Source organism: Nerophis ophidion, linkage group LG17, assembly GCF_033978795.1.
Source record: "Nerophis ophidion isolate RoL-2023_Sa linkage group LG17, RoL_Noph_v1.0, whole genome shotgun sequence".
Taxonomy (NCBI): Eukaryota; Metazoa; Chordata; class Actinopteri; order Syngnathiformes; family Syngnathidae; genus Nerophis; species Nerophis ophidion.
Window position 1 is genome coordinate 45,114,002 of NC_084627.1, and position 20,129 is coordinate 45,134,130.

The window sequence follows — 20,129 nt, forward strand, 5'->3', positions numbered from 1 at the left end:
GTCTATTTAAAGGCTACAGTATACAAATGAGTTTTAAGGTGAGACTTAAATGCTTCTACTGAGGTGGCATCTCGAACTGTTACCGGGAGGGCATTCCAGAGTACTGGAGCCCGAACGGAAAACGCTCTATAGCCCGCAGACTTTTTTTGGGCTTTGGGAATCACTAACAAGCCGGAGTCCTTTGAACGCAGATTTCTTGCCGGGACATATGGTACAATACAATCGGCAAGATAGGATGGAGCTAGACCGTGTAGTATTTTATACGTAAGTAGTAAAACCTTAAAGTCACATCTTAAGTGCACAGGAAGCCAGTGCAGGTGAGCCAGTACAGGCGTAATGTGATCAAACTTTCTTGTTCTTGTCAAAAGTCTAGCAGCCGCATTTTGTACCAACTGTAATCTTTTAATGCTAGACATGGGGAGACCCGAAAATAATACGTTACAGTAGTCGAGGCGAGACGTAACAAACGCATGGATAATGATCTCAGCGTCTTTAGTGGACAGAATGGAGCGAATTTTAGCGATATTACGGAGATGAAAGAAGGCCGTTTTAGTAACGCTTTTAATGTGTGCCTCAAAGGAGAGAGTTGGGTCGAAGATAATACCCAGATTCTTTACCGTGTCGCCTTGTTTAATTGTTTGGTTGTCAAATGTTAGAGTTGTATTATTAAATAGAGTTCGGTGTCTAGCAGGACCGATAATCAGCATTTCCGTTTTTTTGGCGTTGAGTTGCAAAAAGTTAGCGGACATCCATTGTTTAATTTCATTAAGACACGCCTCCAGCTGACTACAATCCGGCGTGTTGGTCAGCTTTAGGGGCATGTAGAGTTGGGTGTCATCAGCATAACAGTGAAAGCTAACACCGTATTTGCGTATGATGTCACCTAGCGGCAGCATGTAGATGCTGAAGAGTGCAGGGCCAAGGACCGAACCCTGGGGAACTCCACACGTTACCTTAACGTAGTCCGAGGTCACATTGTTATGGGAGACACACTGCATCCTATCAGTAAGATAAGAGTTAAACCAAGACAGGGCTAAGTCTGACATACCGATTCGTGTTTTGATACGTTCTAATAAAATATTATGATCGACGGTATCGAAAGCAGCGCTAAGATCGAGGAGCAGCAACATAGATGACGCATCAGAATCCATCGTTAGCAATAGATCATTAGTCATTTTTGCGAGGGCTGTCTCCGTCGAGTGATTTGCCCTGAAACCGGATTGAAAGGTTTCACATAGATTGTTAGACGCTAAGTGTTCATTTAACTGCTCCGCAACAATTTTTTCGAGGATTTTTGAAATAAAGGGAAGGTGAGACACCGGTCGGTAGTTTACCATGAGGTCAGGATCGAGGTTAGGTCTTTTAAGAAGAGGATGAATAACCGCTTTTTTGAATGCTAGGGGAACAGTGCCCGAGGAAAGTGATAAGTTTATAATATTTAGCACTGATGGACCTAATAATACAAAGAGCTCCTTGATCAGTTTCCCAGGAAGAGGGTCAAGTAAACATGTTGTTTGTTTTATTCCATTTACACGTTGTAACAATTCCTCTAATGTTATTTCCTCAAAACGAGAGAAACTATTTTGGAGGGCAGTATCCGCCGTATATACAATCGTGTCAGTGTTAATAGAACCCCGTTGTAGCTGGGACGCATTGTCTTTAATCTCCTTTCTAATGACTTCAATTTTCTTACTAAAGAATTGCATAAAGTCATCAGCTGAGTGGGTGGAGCTACTGGAAGGAGTCCCTTGTTGGGTTAGCGATGCTACCGTACTAAACAAAAATTTAGGATCGTTTTTATTACGGTGGATGAGATTTGAGTAATAATTAGCTTTAGCTAAGGTAAGCATGCGTTTATAAGTTATTAAACCATCACTAAATGCTTGATGGTGCACCTCAAGTTTAGTCGTGCGCCATTTGCGTTCCAGCTTTCTGCATAATAATTTCTGAGCTCTAGTTTCTTCTGTAAACCACGGGGTGCGCTTTTTTGGAGCCTTTTTTAACTTTAGCGGTGCTATGTTATCAATGGTTTCGCGCAGGGCGTCGTTAAAGTTGTTAGTGAGGTTATCAATAGAGCCCACATACTTTGGGAATGGTGCCATTACCGAGGGCAGTAGGTCAGCAAGAGTTGTCGTTGTGGCCGTATTAATGTTGCGGCTGCTATAGCAGTTATTATTATTATTATTATTAGTTTGACGAACATGCGTCTGAACCTCGAATTTTATAAGGTAATGATCGGACAATACTTTAGTATACGGGAGTATCGTAACTTTGGAAGCGGTGATACCCCTGACAAGCACTAGGTCTATCGTATTACCGTTGCGATGCGTGGGTTCATTTATTATTTGTGTGAGACCACAGCTATCAATTATACTCTGGAGCGCAACGCACGGTGGGTCCGATGGGGTATTCATGTGGATATTAAAGTCCCCCATTATGATTATATTATCGGCGTGTGTCACTAAATCAGCAACGAACTCTGAGAATTCATTGATAAAGTCCGAACAGGGCCCTGGGGGGCGGTAGATAACAGCCAGGTGTAGAGGCAGCGGTGTGACAGACCTCATAGTAAGCACCTCAAACGATTTATATTTATTATTTATGTTAGGACTAAGGTTAAAGTTTTCGTTGTATATTAGTGCGACCCCCCCACCCCTTTTAAGCGGACGGGCAATATGCGCATGTGTAAAGTTAGGAGGACATGCCTCATTTAGCGCAAAAAAGTCGTTTGGTTTAAGCCAGGTTTCGCTGAGACCGATGACGTTAAGATTGTTGTCTCTGATGATATCATTAACTAACAACGTTTTGGGAGATAATGATCTTATGTTTAAAAAACCTACATTATAGGTAGTGGGCTGTTTTAGGGAATTTTTGATCAAATTATCCGTAGTAGCAATATTAATAATGTTGTGTTTATTATGCCCAGTGCATTCAGTATAATTACGACCATATCTAGGAATTGATACGACGGGAATGTCCGATTGTTTGATTGTTGCTTTGATAAACTGCACGCATCATGGTTAGCCTCCTCAGTAACGGGGATTTTCCGATTGTTTGTTTGTTGCTTTGATAAACTGCACGCATCATAGTTAGCCACCTCAGTAAAACACATGTCCAACTCTGAAACACTCAAAGCAGAAAAAACTTGTTCTAATTTAACAGACTCCTTACCCAGACCAGTAGTCTCGCACTTTCCATCTAAATCCGTCTTCAGGGTGGAGGGAAGTGGTGTACTGTGGGGATTAGCCTTCTGCTTTGTTTTTAGCCCCGCTCGACATCCGCGTTTCCGATCACACCGCTGGCGTCTGCTCCGTAGACGGCCCCCGCTGCTACTAGACTCCGCTGCTTCACATGCCGCTGGATGTAGCCGCCGACGTATCCCCATGCTAGTTAGCATGTTTGGCACGCCCGCGTCTATCAGTCCAAAACGGCCCAATATGTCCATATCCAGAAGTGTCTGGCGGTCGTACGTGATCACGGAGTGACCACGATGCGAGCCAGCCATGAAGTCTGCAGAACTGTCCGGCATTTCCGCCAAATGTTCCATCTTTAGCAAGAGCACCGCAGTGTCGCAGCCCGTCCGGGCGCCGCCATCTTGCCAAAAATGACAATGATGACTATGAGAACCTTGGAGAGGACGAAAGCAATGGATGTCGAGCGGGTCTAACATGATACTGTGAAAGTTCAATCCATAATGGATCCAACACAGTCGCGAGAGTCCAGTCCAAAGCGGATCCAACACAGCAGCGAGAGTCCCGTTCACAGCGGAGCCAGTAGGAAACCATCCCAAGCGGAGGCGGATCAGCAGCGCAGAGATGTCCCCAGCCGATACACAGGCAAGCAGTACATGGCCACCGGGTCGGACCGGACCCCCTCAATTAATTATTTCAAATGGTTTATTTTAATGAATCATTCTACGGCTGGATGTAGTAAGGAGTCAGAAAAAATACAAATAAAAATACAATACATTTTGATGTTTTTAGCAAAACATAGTAAAAATGTTTTTAGTTTTTTTTTTTTTAAATTAATAAATATATTGATTTTTAGGTAAGATAAACATAATAATACAATGTATCTCTAGTCCGAATGATTTAGTTCTTGTCACCCTGTTGTCCTCCCGTCTCTTCCCCAAGGATGGCTCCATGAGTTGGGCAAACGCTTGGAGATGCTCTACGTCAGTGGTCCCAAACCTTTTTGTAGCTGCGGACCGGTGAACGCTTGAAAATTTGTCCCACGGACCGGAGTGGGAGGGTGGTATTTTATTTTATTTTTTTTCATAAAGAAATACAATCATGTGTGCTTACGGACTGTATCTCTGCAGACTGTATTGATATATAATGTATATATTGTGTTTTTTATGTTGATTTAATAAATAAAAAAAATTGATTTTTTTTATTTATTTCTTGTGCAGTGGTTGGGGACCACTGCCCTACGTCAACAACACGGTCGGCGGCCCGTCGGTGCGCAGCTCGTACATCACCGCCCTCTACCTCACCCTCAGGAGCCTGACCAGCGTCGGCTTTGGCAACGTGTGCGCCAACACGGACGCCGAGAAGATGTTCTCCATCTGCACCATGCTCGTCGGCGTATGGAATAAGCGATTGAGCAAGCACGCTGTTTATATAATGAGAAAGCGGACGTGAAAAAAAAGGCTGTCCACACTCAGGTCCGCATGGAACTGGAGGGGGCGTGGCCTCCAGCGCCGGCTGAAAACCGGGAGATTTTCGGGAGAATATTTGTCGGGAGAGGCGCTGAATTTCGGGAGTCTCCCGGAAAATCCGGGAGGGTTGGCAAGTATGGTTTTATCCTCTTTTTTCATTGTCCCATTTAGTCTCTGTATTACAAACTTTTGACCACGACTGTATGTCTCAACTTCTGTGCAGCACCTTGCGAAACTTCTATTGTTTTTTTTAATGTTCTATATAAATAAAGTGGATTAGACAGGTGGTGGTTATCACCATAAAATTGGTGAGTATTAGAATTGCTCAGGCAAGACAAGGCTGCAAGATGGAACTATTCTTGCTGCAGTCTTGTAATAAGGGATTTTTTTTTTTTGCTAAGAAATTCAATAGTTCAGACTGTTAATTGTGCAAATGTATTTGCAAATGTGGCTATTTTATATTTATAGTATATGTACAATATTCCTTGAGTTCCCTGAACGTGATTGCAAACATACCGCTGCCAGTTTTTCCTCCGCCTGCTTGTCATTGTCCCTCAGGCACATTCGTGTCCAGTTCGTCTTGGCCGCCTCCATGCACTCGCTCGGCACATTCGGATCCGCGAAACTGACGAAAATGGCATTGTGAGACCGCCGGACTCTATTCAAACCAATAAAATTGGCCTTGTTCTGTACATCTCCTTGCCTGTGTCAAGAATCGTGAAATAAAAGGTGAGCACCAAAATGAAATTAGCATCGTGTCACCACGACGACGACGACGCTTACAGTTTTTGATTGACGTCAGGTCGGTAGAAATAATCCACGGGACTGTCGAGACGTGAAAAGATGGTTGGGGGGATGAAGTATGGCATGGGCTGCTCAAAGAACTCTTGCTTTTCTGGTTTGCGTAGGATAATTTTGTCGTACAAGGATGTATGTTTTCCATCTTGGCTGTGCACAGCAAGGCATTGGTAGTCTGCCATCCCTGCAACGGACAAAACATGCGTTGATATTCAGGTCAGGCACAAACAAAAATTCACGTTGACAAAGTTGCTCAAAATCGGACCGTCACTATGTACAATTGTGCTGAGAAGTTTACATACCCTGGAAAATGTTAAGATTTCTTGGCCATTCTTCAGAAAATATGAATGATAACACAAAAACCTTTCTTCCACTCATGCTTAATGGTTGCGTGAAGCTATGTATTGGCAAACAACTGTGTTTACTCTTTAAATCCAAATGACAAAAGAAAGTACCCAAATGACCCTGCTCAAAAGTTTACATACCCCAGTGACTTTGATCTGATAGCATGCAGAAAAGTTGACACACACAGGTTTGATTGGCTAATCAAGGTTCCAATCCTCACCTGTGACATGTTTGTTTGTAATTAATTTGTGTGTATAAAAGGTCAATGAGTTTCTGGGCTTCTGACAGACCATTGCATCTTTCATCCAGTGCTGCACAGATGTTTCTGGATTCTGAGTCAAAGGAAGGCAAACAAATTGTCAAAGGATCTGCGAGAAAATGTGCTTGAACTGCATAAAACAGGAAAGGGGTATAAAAAGTTATCCAAGGAATTGAGAATGCCGATCAGCAGTGTTCAAACGCTGATTAAGAAGTGGAAAATGAGGGATTCAGGTAGACCAGCAAAGATTTCAACCACAACTACCGGGAAAATTGTTCGAGATGCAAAGAAACATCCACAAATAACTTCAGCTGAAATACAGGACTCTCTGAAAAATCGTGGTGTGGCTGTTTCAAGATGCACGATAAGGAGGCACTTGAAGAAAAATGGGCTGCATGGTCAAGTCGCCAGAAGAAAGCCATCACTCCAAATTGCTTTGTTCCAGAAGTTTTGAGGCTTATCTCTGTGCTGTTTGGCGTAACGTAAGCAGGATACTTTGTGACATTTGCTCAGAAATGGCTTTCTGTCACAGGTTAGGATTGGAACCTCATTCAAACCTGTTTGTGTCAACTTTTCTGCATGTTATCACATCAAAGTCACTGGGGTATGCAAACGTTTGAGCAGGGTCATTTGGGTACTTTCTTTTGTCATTTTGATTTAAAAAGAGTAAACACAGTTGTTTGCCAATACATAGCTTCACACAACCATTAAGCATGAGTGGAAGAAAGGTTTTTGTGGTTTTATTCATATTCTCTAAAGAATGGCCAAGAAATTATAAATTCGTCCAGGTATGTAAACTTATGAGCACGACTGTAACTAGATAATGATGTAATGTGAGTGTGGGTGTTTTTTTGACTGTATCCTCAGATCAGCTAGGATAGGCTCCAGCTCACCCGTGACCCAAATGAGGACAAGAAGTACAGAAAACGGATGATTATTGTGGTTGTAGTTCCACGCCATAAAGTGTTGCAAATACTGTTATTGTTACACCCGAGACATAATGTTAAAAAAGGGAGGCTTGCACATGAATTACCATATTTTCCAGACCATAAAGCGCACTGGATTATAAGGCGCATTAAAGGAGTCATATATATATATATTTTTTTTTCGAAATGTAAAACACTTCCTTTTGGTCTACATAAATGTAATGGTGGTTCTTTGGCCAAAATGTTGCATAGATGATGTTTTATAGATCATCTTCAAGTCACTTTCTGACAGCCGTTTTGTGGGCGGTCTTATATACGTTGCTGACCTTCGACAGCATCTTCTCTTTTTTGTAGCGGTGTAGCGTGCAAGGACGGGAGTGGAAGAAATGTCAAAAGATGGAGCTAACTTCTTTAAAGACATTCAGACTTTGCTTCAATCAATAACGGAGCAGCATCCCCTCTTCCGGAAACAACAACAACAAGAATCGAAATGTGTCCCGTAATACACCATCCAACCAGAACTCTCTAATAACTAAAGTTACTCAGGTGAATAATTTAAACTCACAACACCGGTATGTTTTATGGGGAGTTAACTGACAAATATAAGTAAGAACTTTAGACTACTTTATATTATAAATGGCAACAGTGGAGGATTAATGTCCCATAACAAGAAGATAGAGAAAAAGAAGAAGCTTATCAAATACGTTGTGAGACTACAAAGGACGACGCAATTTTTCAGGACTTATGCAGACCCCAAATACAGATCAACAGGTACCAGAAAGTAAGAAACATTGCTTTTGCGTAATATTACGAAACAAAACGCTAGATAATATGTCTTACCTTATGCACACACCATAATAATACTTATATGTTGATGCACAGTACAATCCATCAGCGGCTTCATAGCTTACCAAAGTCCTATTAAAACATTTTGATATACTTTTGAGCAACGTGTGTAATGTTCTATATTTTCAATGGAACATAAAATTTTGGTGTTGTTTACATGAGTCATATGGCAGTCTCTTATGTTTGACTGCCATCTACTGGTCACACTTATTACACCACGTACCAAATAAAATTGTTTTCAGGTCAGTAAGCAAAACCAGAATTATTCCGCACATTAGGCGCACCGGGTTATAAGGCGCCCTGTCAAGTTTTGAGGAAAAAACGGTAATCAAACATTTACTACGTTAATTAACACATTGTACATCTCTTACAATGTCAAAATTGAGCGTCATTATTGTTTATTTATATTAATTATTTAAGTTATTTTATTGAAGGTGTATCTAATGTGGTTCGTGAGTGTATGTTATTATGGAAATAGAAGTTGATAACAAGGGGTACACATCACTTCCTGTAGTTACCAAAAAGGCAGAGCACCACATTTGGTAAATTCAAGGTAAAACTGAAAGCATGGTTACAAGAAAACCAAACATGCGAACAATGTTTATTTTATTTCATTACAACTGTTGCAAAATGCTTGTTTTTTATTTATTGAATTGCATTGGGCTGTCAGGGAAATTTGTTTATATGTTGAGAGAATACAGATGATGATTAGCATCCTTGCTATAATCTGTCATATTCACACAAATAGTCAGTGTTCAAAAACAAAACAATACAAAAATTAGGGGTATTTTATTTGAATTAAGCAAAATTATTATATTCCGGTTTCAAACATGTTTTACTTAATATAGGTAATAAAATCTCAGCAACAAGCTGTAATATCTTACTGAGATCATTTAGGACCAAAACCTTAGTAAGTAAAACACTAACATAAAATCTGCTTAGTGAGACAGAAAATAAGCAAATATTACCCTTATTTCAGATATTTAATCTTACTTGGATTTCAATTTTTGCAGTGTATGAGTTACGGTGTTCATCATCGTACACTTTTGCAACATACTATGTGTTATTGCGTTTATTAATGTCCTTTTTGATGATAAATAAACAAACGATTACAGTTATCAAAAGACCGGTTCGAATAAGCTGCATCGATTTCGAAGACGCTTCTAGGATACTACAATATGGCGGAATAAAAAATAGTTTTATCACTTGAGCACTAGACGAAAAGGAATGGCAAAGCGCACACACACCCACACACCGACCAAGATGGCACAAGAAGCTATCAATCAAACCTTGAAATTTATATGTTGTTCCAATGACTCCGAGTATCTCCATCTTGATCTCAGCAACTTTATTGTCTTTTTTGCGGACTCGCCTTCGCACCTTCAGAAGGAGGTTGTTAGACGAGTAGCGGTTTCCACACAAAAAATGGCAGAAAGGGTCCTTGGGTCGGTAGCGCAGCTCGAGCCGCAGATTCGGGTGAGCGTAGGTCTATGGGATGAAAGATGACAAATGTGAAAATAACTGCTTTTGACAAAATACATTGGAAGCCATATGGAAATATAGTGTCACTAATATATTCTCCTATTATTAATTTCTAATCTATGGTGTGCCAAAGTCACTTTGGTCACTTAAAATGTTGAAACTAATGATGTTTCAAATCACGTGGTCCCTATAGGGTTAAACCACGGGTGTCAAACTCTGGCCCGCGGGCCAAATCTGGCCCGTCATGTAAATTCATTTGGCCCTTGAGGCAATTTCCAATTAACATTAGAGCTGGCCCGCCGGTACACCGCATTCACCGCTAATACTCATATTTGCCAACACTCCCAATTTTCTCGGGAGACTCCCTTACTCCCGGTAAGGTTTATTCAGGTGTACTGGAGAGGAGGCTACGCCGGATAGTTGAACCTCGGATTCAGGAGGAACAGTGTTGTTTTCGTCCTGGTCGTGGAACTGTGGACCAGCTCTTTACTCTCGGTAGGGTTCTTGAGAGTGCATGGGAGTTTGCCCAACCAGTCTACATGTGCTTTGTGGACTTGGAGAAGGCATTCGACCGTGTCCCTCAGGAAGTCCTGTGGGGAGTGCTCAGAGAGTATGGGGTATCGGACTGTCTTATTGTGGCGGTCCGCTCCCTGTATGATCAGTGCCAGAGCTTGGTCCGCATTGACGGCAGTAAGTCGGACACGTTTCCAGTGAGGGTTGGACTCCGCCAAGGCTGTCCTTTGTCACCGATTCTGTTCATAACTTTTATGGACAGAATCTCTAGGCGCATTCAAGGCGTTGAGGGGTTCCGGTTTGGTGGCCGCGGGATTGGGTCTCTGCTTTTTGCAGATGATGTGGTCCTGATGGCTTCATCTGACCGGGATCTTCAGCTCTCACTGGATCGGTTCGCAGCCGAGTGTGAAGCGACCGGAATGAGAATCAGCACCTCCAAGTCCGAGTCCATGGTTCTCGCCCGGAAAAGGGTGGAGTGCCATCTCCGGGTTGGGGAGGAGACCCTGCCCCAAGTGGAGGAGTTCAAGTACCTAGGAGTCTTGTTCACGAGTGGGGGAAGAGTGGATCGTGAGATCGACAGGCGGATCGGTGCGGCGTCTTCAGTAATGCGGACGTTGTACCGATCCGTTGTGGGGAAGAAGGAGCTAAGCCGGAAGGCAAAGCTTTCAATTTACCGGTCGATCTAGGTTCCCATCCTCACCTATGGTCATGAGCTTTGGGTCATGACCGAAAGGATAAGATCACGGGTACAAGCGGCCGAAATGAGTTTCCTCCGCCGGGTGGCGGGGCTCTCCCTTAGAGATAGGGTGAGAAGCTCTGCCATCCGGGAGGAACTAAAGTAAAGCCGCTGCTCCTTCACATCGAGAGGAACCAGATGAGGTGGTTCGGGCATCTGGTCAGGATGCCACCCGAACGCCTCCCTAGGGAGGTGTTTAGGGCACGTCCAGTCGGCAGGAGGCCACGGGGAAGACCCAGGACACGTTGGGAAGACTATGTCTCCCGGCTGGTCTGGGAACGCCTCGGGATCCCCCGGGAAGAGCTAGACGAAGTGGCTGGTGAGAGGGAAGTCTGGGCTTCCCTGCTTAGGCTGCTGCCCCCGCGACCCGACCTCGGATAAGCGGAAGATGATGGATGGATGGATGGACTCCCGTATTTTCAGTGCCCCTCTCGAAAATCACCAGGGCAACCATTCTCCCGAATTTCTCCCGATTTCCACCCAGACAACAATATACTATACCCAATTTGAGAATTGTTCTACTAAAACACCAGCTGGGATTCTCTGCATGACGTTCTATCAGGCTTACTTTGGAGATGGTGTGTTGTCCCCCCAGAGTGAGCAGCATGTTGTCCACACTGGCGATGACGGCGGGATATTCCACACACACCAGCTTCAAGTCCTGCAGCTGCAAAGTGGACGAGCAGCCCGACACCTCGTCGACGTCACTCAACCCAGAAACGGTCAGTTCTTTGAGGGTTAGCCCTATTTTTACATCCGTGGACTCCTCCATTGGAAATATAATGTTTCATACAATACTGTATCTCTAAACGCTGAAAGTAATGGGACACAATAAGGAAACACAAACCGGAAATGTCTCGCTTTCGAGCAGTTTAAACCGGATGAGAAGATATTTCAAAACAACTCCGACTAGAAACGAGAGCGGGCTCATAGGTTCTGCCCCTAAACTCTTTTTTTTTTTTTTTTTTTGATAGACCAAATCAGACCATGTTTCAAAACATTTTTTAATTATCGGATTCATTTGCAATTTATTGTGTATGCATTTATAAAAAAAATAATATTTCGGTTGTCATTCCTCTTGTACAGTGGTCCCCAACCTTTTTGTATCCGCGGACCGGTCAACCCTTTTTTTTTTTTTTTTTTTTTTCTTTGTCATGAAAAAGGGACGTTTTTGTGGTTGGTGCACTAATTGTAATTGTATATTGTGTTTTTTATGTTGATTTAATAAAAAATAAAAAAAAATAAAAAAATATATATTTATCCATCCATCCATCATCTTCCGCTTATCCGAGGTCGGGTCGCGGGGGCAACAGCCTAAGCAGGGAAACCCAGACTTCCCTCTCCCCAGCCACTTTGTCTAGCTCTTCCCGGGGGATCCCGAGGCGTTCCCAGGCCAGCCGGGAGACATAGTCTTCCCAACGTGTCCTGGGTCTTCCCCGTGGCCTCCTACCGGTTGGGCGTGCCCTAAACACCTCCCTAGGGAGGCGTTCGGGTGGCATCCTGACCAGATGCCCGAACCACCTCATCTGGCTCCTCTCCATGTGAAGGAGCAGCGGCTTTACTTTGAGTTCCTCCCGGATGACAGAGCTTCTCATCCTATCTCTAAGGGAGAGCCCCGCCACACGGCGGAGGAAACTCATTTCGGCCGCTTGTACCCGTGATCTTGTCCTTTCGGTCATGACCTAAAGCTCGTGACCATAGGTGAGGATGGGAACGTAGATCCATCCATCCATCCATCCATCATCTTCCGCTTATCCGAGGTCGGGTCGCGGGGGCAACAGCCTAAGCAGGGAAACCCAGACTTCCCTCTCCCCAGCCACTTCGTCTAGCTCTTCCCGGGGGATCCCGAGGCGTTCCCAGGCCAGCCGGGAGACATAGTCTTCCCAACGTGTCCTGGGTCTTCCCCGTGGCCTCCTACCGGTTGGACGTGCCCTAAACACCTCCCTAGGGAGGCGTTCGGGTGGCATCCTGACCAGATGCCCGAACCACCTCATCTGGCTCCTCTCGATGTGAAGGAGCAGCGGCTTTACTTTGAGTTCCTCCCGGATGGCAGAGCTTCTCACCCTATCTCTAAGGGAGAGCCCCGCCACACGGCGGAGGAAACTCATTTCGGCCGCTTGTACCCGTGATCTTATCCTTTCGGTCATGACCCAAAGCTCATGACCATAGGTGAGGATGGGAACGTAGATCGACCGGTAAATTGAGAGCTTTGCCTTCCGGCTCAGCTCCTTCTTCACCACAACGGACCGGTACAACGTCCGCATTACTGAAGACGCCGCACCGATCCGCCTGTCGATCTCCCGATCCACTCTTCCCTCACTCGTGAACAAGACTCCTAGGTACTTGAACTCCTCCACTTGGGGCAGGGTCTCCTCCCCAACCCGGAGATGGCACTCCACCCTTTTCCGGGCGAGAACCATGGACTCGGACTTGGAGGTGCTGATTCTCATTCCGGTCGCTTCACACTCGGCTGCGAACCGATCCAGCGAGAGCTGAAGATCCCGGTCAGATGAAGCCATCAGGACCACATCATCTGCAAAAAGCAGAGACCTAATCCTGCGGTTACCAAACCGGAACCCCTCAACGCCTTGACTGCGCCTAGAAATTCTGTCCATAAAAGTTATGAACAGAATCGGTGACAAAGGACAGCCTTGGCGGAGTCCAACCCTCACTGGAAATGTGTTCGACTTACTGCCGGCAATGCGGACCAAGCTCTGGCACTGATCGTACAGGGAACGGACCGCCGCAATAAGACAGTCCGATTCCCCATACTCTCTGAGCACTCCCCACAGGACTTCCCGAGGGACACGGTCGAATGCCTTCTCCAAGTCCACAAAGCACATGTAGACTGGTTGGGCAAACTCCCATGCACTCTCAAGAACCCTGCCGAGAGTATAGAGCTGGTCCACAGTTCCACGACCAGGACGAAAACCACACTGTTCCTCCTGAATCCGAGGTTCGACTATCCGACGTAGCCTCCTCTCCAGTACACCTGAATAAACCTTACCGGGAAGGCTGAGGAGTGTGATCCCACGATAGTTGGAACACACCCTCCGGTCCCCCTTCTTAAAGAGAGGAACCACCACCCCGGTCTGCCAATCCAGAGGTACCGCCCCCGATGTCCACGCGATGCTGCAAAGTCTTGTCAACCAAGACAGCCCCACAGCATCCAGAGCCTTAAGGAACTCCGGGCGGATCTCGTCCACCCCTGGGGCCTTGCCACCGAGGAGCTTTTTAACTACCTCAGCGACCTCAGCCCCAGAAATAGGTGAGTCCACCACAGATTCCCCAGGCACTGCTTCCTCATAGGAAGACGTGTTGGTGGGATTGAGGAGGTCTTCGAAGTATTCCTTCCACCTATCCACAACATCCGCAGTCGGGGTCAGCAGAACACCATCCGCACCATACACGGTGTTGATAGTGCACTGTTTCCCCTTCCTGAGGCGGCGGACGGTGGTCCAGAATCGCTTCGAAGCCGTCCGGAAGTCGTTTTCCATGGCTTCCCCGAACTCTTCCCATGTCCGAGTTTTTGCCTCCGCGACCGCTGAAGCTGCACACCGCTTGGCCTGTCGGTACCTGTCCACTGCCTCCGGAGTCCTATGAGCCAAAAGGACCCGATAGGACTCCTTCTTCAGCTTGACGGCATCCCTCACCGCTGGTGTCCACCAAGGGGTTTTAGGATTGCCGCCCCGACAGGCACCAACTACCTTGCGGCCACAGCTCCGATCTGCCGCCTCGACAATAGAGGTGCGGAACATGGTCCACTCGGACTCAATGTCCAGCACCTCCCTCGTGACATGTTCAAAGTTCTTCCGGAGGTGGGAATTGAAACTTTGTCTGACAGGAGACTCTGCCAGACGTTCCCAGCAGACCCTCACAATGCGTTTGGGCCTCCCAGGTCTGTCCGGCATCCTCCCCCACCATCGCAGCCAACTCACCACCAGGTGGTGATCGGTAGAAAGCTCCGCCCCTCTCTTCACCCGAGTGTCCATAACATGAGGCCGCAAATCCGATGACACAACTACAAAGTCGATCATGGAACTGCGGCCTAGGGTGTCCTGGTGCCAAGTGCACATATGGGCACCCTTATGTTTGAACATGGTGTTTGTTATGGACAAACTGTGACGAGCACAAAAGTCCAATAACAAAACACCACTCGGGTTCAGATCCGGGCGGCCATTCTTCCCAATCACGCCTCTCCAGGTTTCACTGTCGTTGCCAACGTGAGCGTTGAAGTCTCCCAGTAGGACAAGGGAATCACCCGAGGGAGCACTTTCCAGTACTCCCTCGAGCGCTTCCAAAAAGGGTGGGTACTCTGAACTGCTGTTTGGTGCATAAGCACAAACAACAGTCAGGACCCGCCCCCCCACCCGAAGGCGGAGGGAGGCTACCCTTTCGTCCACCGGGTTGAACTCCAACGTACAGGCTTTGAGCCGAGGGGAAACAAGAATTGCCACCCCAGCCCGTCGCCTCTCACTGCCGGCAACGCCAGAGTGGAAGAGGGTCCAATCCCTCTCGAGAGAAGTGGTTCCAGAGCCCTTGCTGTGCGTCGAAGTGAGTCCGACTATATCCAGCCGGAATTTCTCGACTTCGCGCACTAGCTCAGGCTCTTTCCCCCCCAGTGACGTGACGTTCCACGTCCCAAGAGCTAGCTTCTGTAGCCGAGGATCGGACCGCCAAGTGCCCTGCCTTCGGCTGTCGCCCAGCTCACAATGCACCCGACCTCTATGGCCCCTCCTATGAGTGGTGAGCCCATTGGAGGGGTGACCCACGTTGCCTCTTCGGGCTGTGCCCGGCCGGGCCCCATGGGAACAGGCCCGGCCACCAGGCGCTCGCCATCGTGCCCCACCTCCGGGCCTGGCTCCAGAGGGGGGCCCCGGTGACCCGCGTCCGGGCGAGGGAAATCTGGGTCCATGATGTTTCTTCTTCATAAAGGTCTTCGAGCTGCTCTTTGTCTGATCCCTCACCTAGAACCTGTTTGGCTTGGGAGACCCTACCAGGGGGCTTTATGCCCCCGGAAAACATAGCTCCTAGGATCATTGGGACACGCAAACTCCTCTACCACGATAAGGTTGCAGCTCAGAGAGGAGGGGAACGTAGATCGACCGGTAAATTGAGAGCTTTGCCTTCCGGCTCAGCTCCTTCTTTACCACAACGGATCGGTACAACGTCCGCATAACTGAAGACGCTGCACCGATCCGCCTGTCGATCTCACGATCCACTCTTCCCTCACTCGTGAACAAGACTCCTAGGTACTTGAACTCCTCCACTTGGGGCAGGGTCTCCTCCCCAACCCGGAGATGGCATTCCACCCTTTTCCGGGCGAGAACCATGGACTCGGACTATATATATATATATATATATATATATATATATATATATATATATATATATATATATATATATATATATATATATTTTTTTTTTTTTTTTGTATAAAAATTAATTAAAAAATTCTTCTGCGGCCCGGTACCATGGCCCGGTGGTTGGGGACCACTGCTCTAGTACAGGGGTCACCAACGCGATGCACCAGTTTGCCCGTAAGGACCAGAGGAGTCGCCCGCTGGCCTGTTCTAAAAATAGCTCAAATAGCAGCACTTACCAGTGAGCTGCCTCTATTTTTTGGAATTGTATTTATTTACTAGCAAGCTGGTCTCGCTTTGCTCGACATTTTTCATTTTAAGAGAGACAAAACTCAAATAGAATTTGAAAATCCAAGAAAATATTTTAAAGACTTGGTCTTCACTTGTTTAAATAAATTCATTTATTTTTTTACTTTGCTTCTCATAACTTTCAGAAAGACAATTTTAGAGAAAAAAAAATACAACCTTAAAAATGATTTTAGGATTTTTAAACACATATACCTTTTTACCTTTTAAATGTCTTCCTCTCAAGTATTTTTTTTTTATTATTATTGTAAATTATTGACCGACATTTTACTGATAATACAGAATCCTCTTCTTCCCTTAAAATTTTAATCAATATTCAATTAAATTTATTAGTTTTATTGTAAAGAATAATACATTTTAATTTAATTCTTCATTTTGGCTTCTGTTTTTTCGACAAAGAATATTTGTGAAATATTTCTTCAAACTTATTATGATTAAAATTTAAAAAAAATATTCTGGCAAATCTAGAAAATCTGTAAAATCCAATTTAAATCTTATTTCAAAGTCTTTTTAAAATTTTTGTACCGGAAAATCTAGAAGCAATAATGATTTGTCTTTGTTAGAAATATAGCTTGGTCCAATTTGTTATATATTCTAACAAAGTGCAGATTGGATTTTAACCTATTTAAAACATGTCATCAAAATTTTTGAATTAATCTTAATCAGGAAAAATTACTAATGTTCCATAAATTATTTTTTTTGATTTTTTCAAAAAGATTCCAATTAGCTAGTTTTGCTCTTCCTTTATTCGGTTACATTTTTAATTAAAAAGAGTCAAAATTGAAGATTAACTATGTTTCAAAATTTAATTTTCATTTTATTTGTGTTTTCTCCTCTTTTAAACCGTTCAATTAAGTGTTTTTTTTTCATCATTTATTCTCTACATAAAAACTTCCGTAAAAGGAAGAAAAATGTACGACGGAATGACAGACAGAAATACCCATTTTTTAATATATATAGTTTTATTTATTCAAGATAAATTTAACAAATTGGCTATTTCTGGCAATTTATTTAAGTGTGTATCAAACTGGTAGCCCTTCACATAATCAGTACCCAAGAAGTAGCTCTTGGTTTCAAAAAGGTTGGTGACCCCGGCCCTAAAATATAGTATGGAAAATCCCAATTTACATTCACACAGCTTTATATCAGTCAGAGTTGGTCATGACGTGTGTTATTTTTTTCTAAATAAATTACTTATTTAAATACATACGTTATCAAATAAATTAAAATAAAACTCTAATTAAGAGATGCGATGAGGTGGCGACTTGTCCAGGGTGTACCCGCCTTCCGCCTGATTGTAGCTGAGATAGGCACCAGCGCCTATCTCAAAGGGAATAAGCGGTAGGAAATGGATGGATGGATGGATCTAATTAAGAGAGGTTGTCTAACAATTCGCCACACGGTAGCGCTGCAGACCAAGAAGTGAATTTACTGTCTTTCATCATTTTAATTTTTTAACTTGAATATTCATCTGATTTTTGTCCTGGTGGTCAAAAATATAATACAAATGGAAAAACGGCCCTCAATTTATATACATTTTTCGAGTTTTATTACATATAGCATATTTTAAAGGTTGATTTTCATTCAAATATTTCCATAAAAATGTTTTTTTTTGGTATCTACTTTAATGGGTTTTTATGTTTCCAGATAAAAAAAAAAAATCGAATATATGTTCATCCAAAATGCAAAAAATACTTGGTTATCTGTATGGTGACAATTTGAACCGGAAACAGTATTTTAAGTCCGTGTACCTTTCGTTCATTCTATTTCAAACTCGTTTTGGACCCTCCATCCATCCATTTCCTACCGCTTATTCCCTTTGGGGTCGCGGGGGGCGCTGGTGCCTATCTCAGCTACAATCGGGCGGAAGGCGGCGTACACCCTGGACAAGTCGCTACTTCATCGCAGGGCCAACAGAGATAGACAGACAACATTCACACTCACATTCACACACTAGGGACCGTTTAGTGTTGCCAATCAACCTATCCCCAGGTGCATGTCTTTGGAAGTGGGAGGGGCCTATCCCACAGTGCATGTCTTTGGGGGTGGGAGGGGCCTATCCCCAGGTGCATGTCTTTGGAGGCGGGAGGAAGCCGGAGTACCCGGAGGGAACCCACGCATTCACGGGGAGGACATAGCTCGGTTGGTAGAGCGGCCGTGCCAGCAACTTGAGGGTTGCAGGTTCGATTCCCCCTTCCGCCATCCTAATTAATGCCGTTGTGTCCTTGGGCAAGACACTTTACCCTCCTGCTCCCAGTGCCACCCACACTGGTTTAAATGTAACTTAGATATTGGGTGTCACTATGTAAAGCGCTTTGAGTCACTAGAGAAAAGCGCTATATAAATATGAATCACAAATCACATGCAAAATCCACACAGAAAGATCCCGAGCCCGGGATCGAACCCTGACTACTCAGGACCATTTTTTCTATTTTCATTTCTGAAACAAAAGTTGGACAACTATTTAATTACACATTTTCAAAACGACACTAAGACTCCCGCTGAACAAAGATGTTAGTTGTTGTTTTTTTAATTTTATTGAACAACAAACATACATTTATAATTCACTCAACCAAGGCACTTTCAACAGCAACAAAAGAAAACCAAAACACATACAGATAGAGCAGGGGTCGGGAACCTTTTTGGCTGAGAGAGCCAAAAAGCCAAATATTTTAAAATATATTTCCGTAAGAGCCATATAATATTTTTTTAACACGGAACACAACTAAACACGTGCATTTTTAAGTAAGACCAACATTTCTAGAGTATAATAGGTCTCTTATTCTTTGTAATAACATTGTTATTCTGAAGCTAACTGTGGAGCGGGCGTGGCCTGCGGGCCTGCAGCGACAGGTGCGTAGACGGCCCACCTGGGCCTTGTTATCTAATCACCTGTCGCTCTGTTATAATTAGCAGCCAGGAGGAGAGACTGGGTTGGGGCTGGAAATACTATTGCTGGAAAGCAACTGAGAGACTTATTGAAAAATAAAACAATATTGTAACCCTGAAACAGGCTCTCATGTCAGTGCTTGGGGGTCTGAAGAACCCCCAGGAGGGCAAGCCTCACACTAACCAATAATAAATAAATAACTTCTAACCATTAACGCAACTTCTTGAACAGGTGCGGTAGAAAACGGATGGATGAATTAAAAATGCATGAGAATGTTTTATATTTTGAACATTATTTTTAACACTGTGATTACAAGTGGAATTATTCATTACTTATCGTGTTAAGCAACGTCAGTTCAGATTTATCAGAGAGCCAGATGCAGTCATCCAAAGAGCCACATCTGGCTCTAGAGCCATAGGTTCCCTACCCCTGAGATAGAGTATTAAATATTAATAAACAATAAAAATAAGGAAAAAAGGGCTACCTAAATCCCTTTAAATGTTTTTAACAAAGATATCAATTTAAGGGGGGCTTCACGGTGGCAGAGGGGTTAGTGCGTCTGCCTCACAATACGAAGGTCCTGCAGTCCTGGGTTCAAATCCAGGCTCGGGATCTTTCTGTGTGGAGTTTGCATGTTCTCCCCGTGAATACGTGGGTTCCCTCCGGGTACTCCGGCTTCCTCCCACTTCCAAAGACATGCACCTGGGGATAGGTTGATTGGCAACACTAAATTGGCCCTAGTGTGTGAATGTGAGTGTGAATGTTGTCTGTCTATCTGTGTTGGCCCTGCGATGAGGTGGCGACTTATCCAGGGTGTACGCCGCCTTCCGCCCGATTGTAGCTGAGATAGGCGCCAGCGCCCCCCGCGACACCGAAAGGGAATAAGCGGTAGGAAATGGATGGATGGATGGATCAATTTAAGGGCTTTTGTACCCTTAATTATTCTCCAAGATTTGATTGATAATCGTGAAGTGAATTATATTTATATAGCGCTTTTCTCAAGTG

The 20,129-nt window shown here is 44.4% G+C and overlaps 1 protein-coding gene across 2 annotated transcripts in view; it reads right to left on the reverse strand.

Annotated features, from left to right (window-relative positions):
- gtf3c5 (general transcription factor IIIC, polypeptide 5) overlaps positions 1-11,470 on the reverse strand; it is a 32,932-nt gene extending 21,462 nt beyond the window's left edge. For both annotated transcript variants that reach the window (XM_061877044.1, XM_061877043.1), the window contains exons 1-4: positions 11,134-11,470; positions 9,124-9,322; positions 5,444-5,642; positions 5,177-5,363 (exon numbers count right to left, since the gene is read on the reverse strand). In XM_061877044.1, coding sequence (XP_061733028.1) covers positions 5,177-5,363; positions 5,444-5,642; positions 9,124-9,322; positions 11,134-11,337 — 789 coding nt within the window. In that variant the 5' untranslated portion in view covers positions 11,338-11,470. The remainder of the gene's footprint in view (positions 1-5,176; positions 5,364-5,443; positions 5,643-9,123; positions 9,323-11,133) is intronic.
- Positions 11,471-20,129: the final 8,659 nt, after the last annotated feature.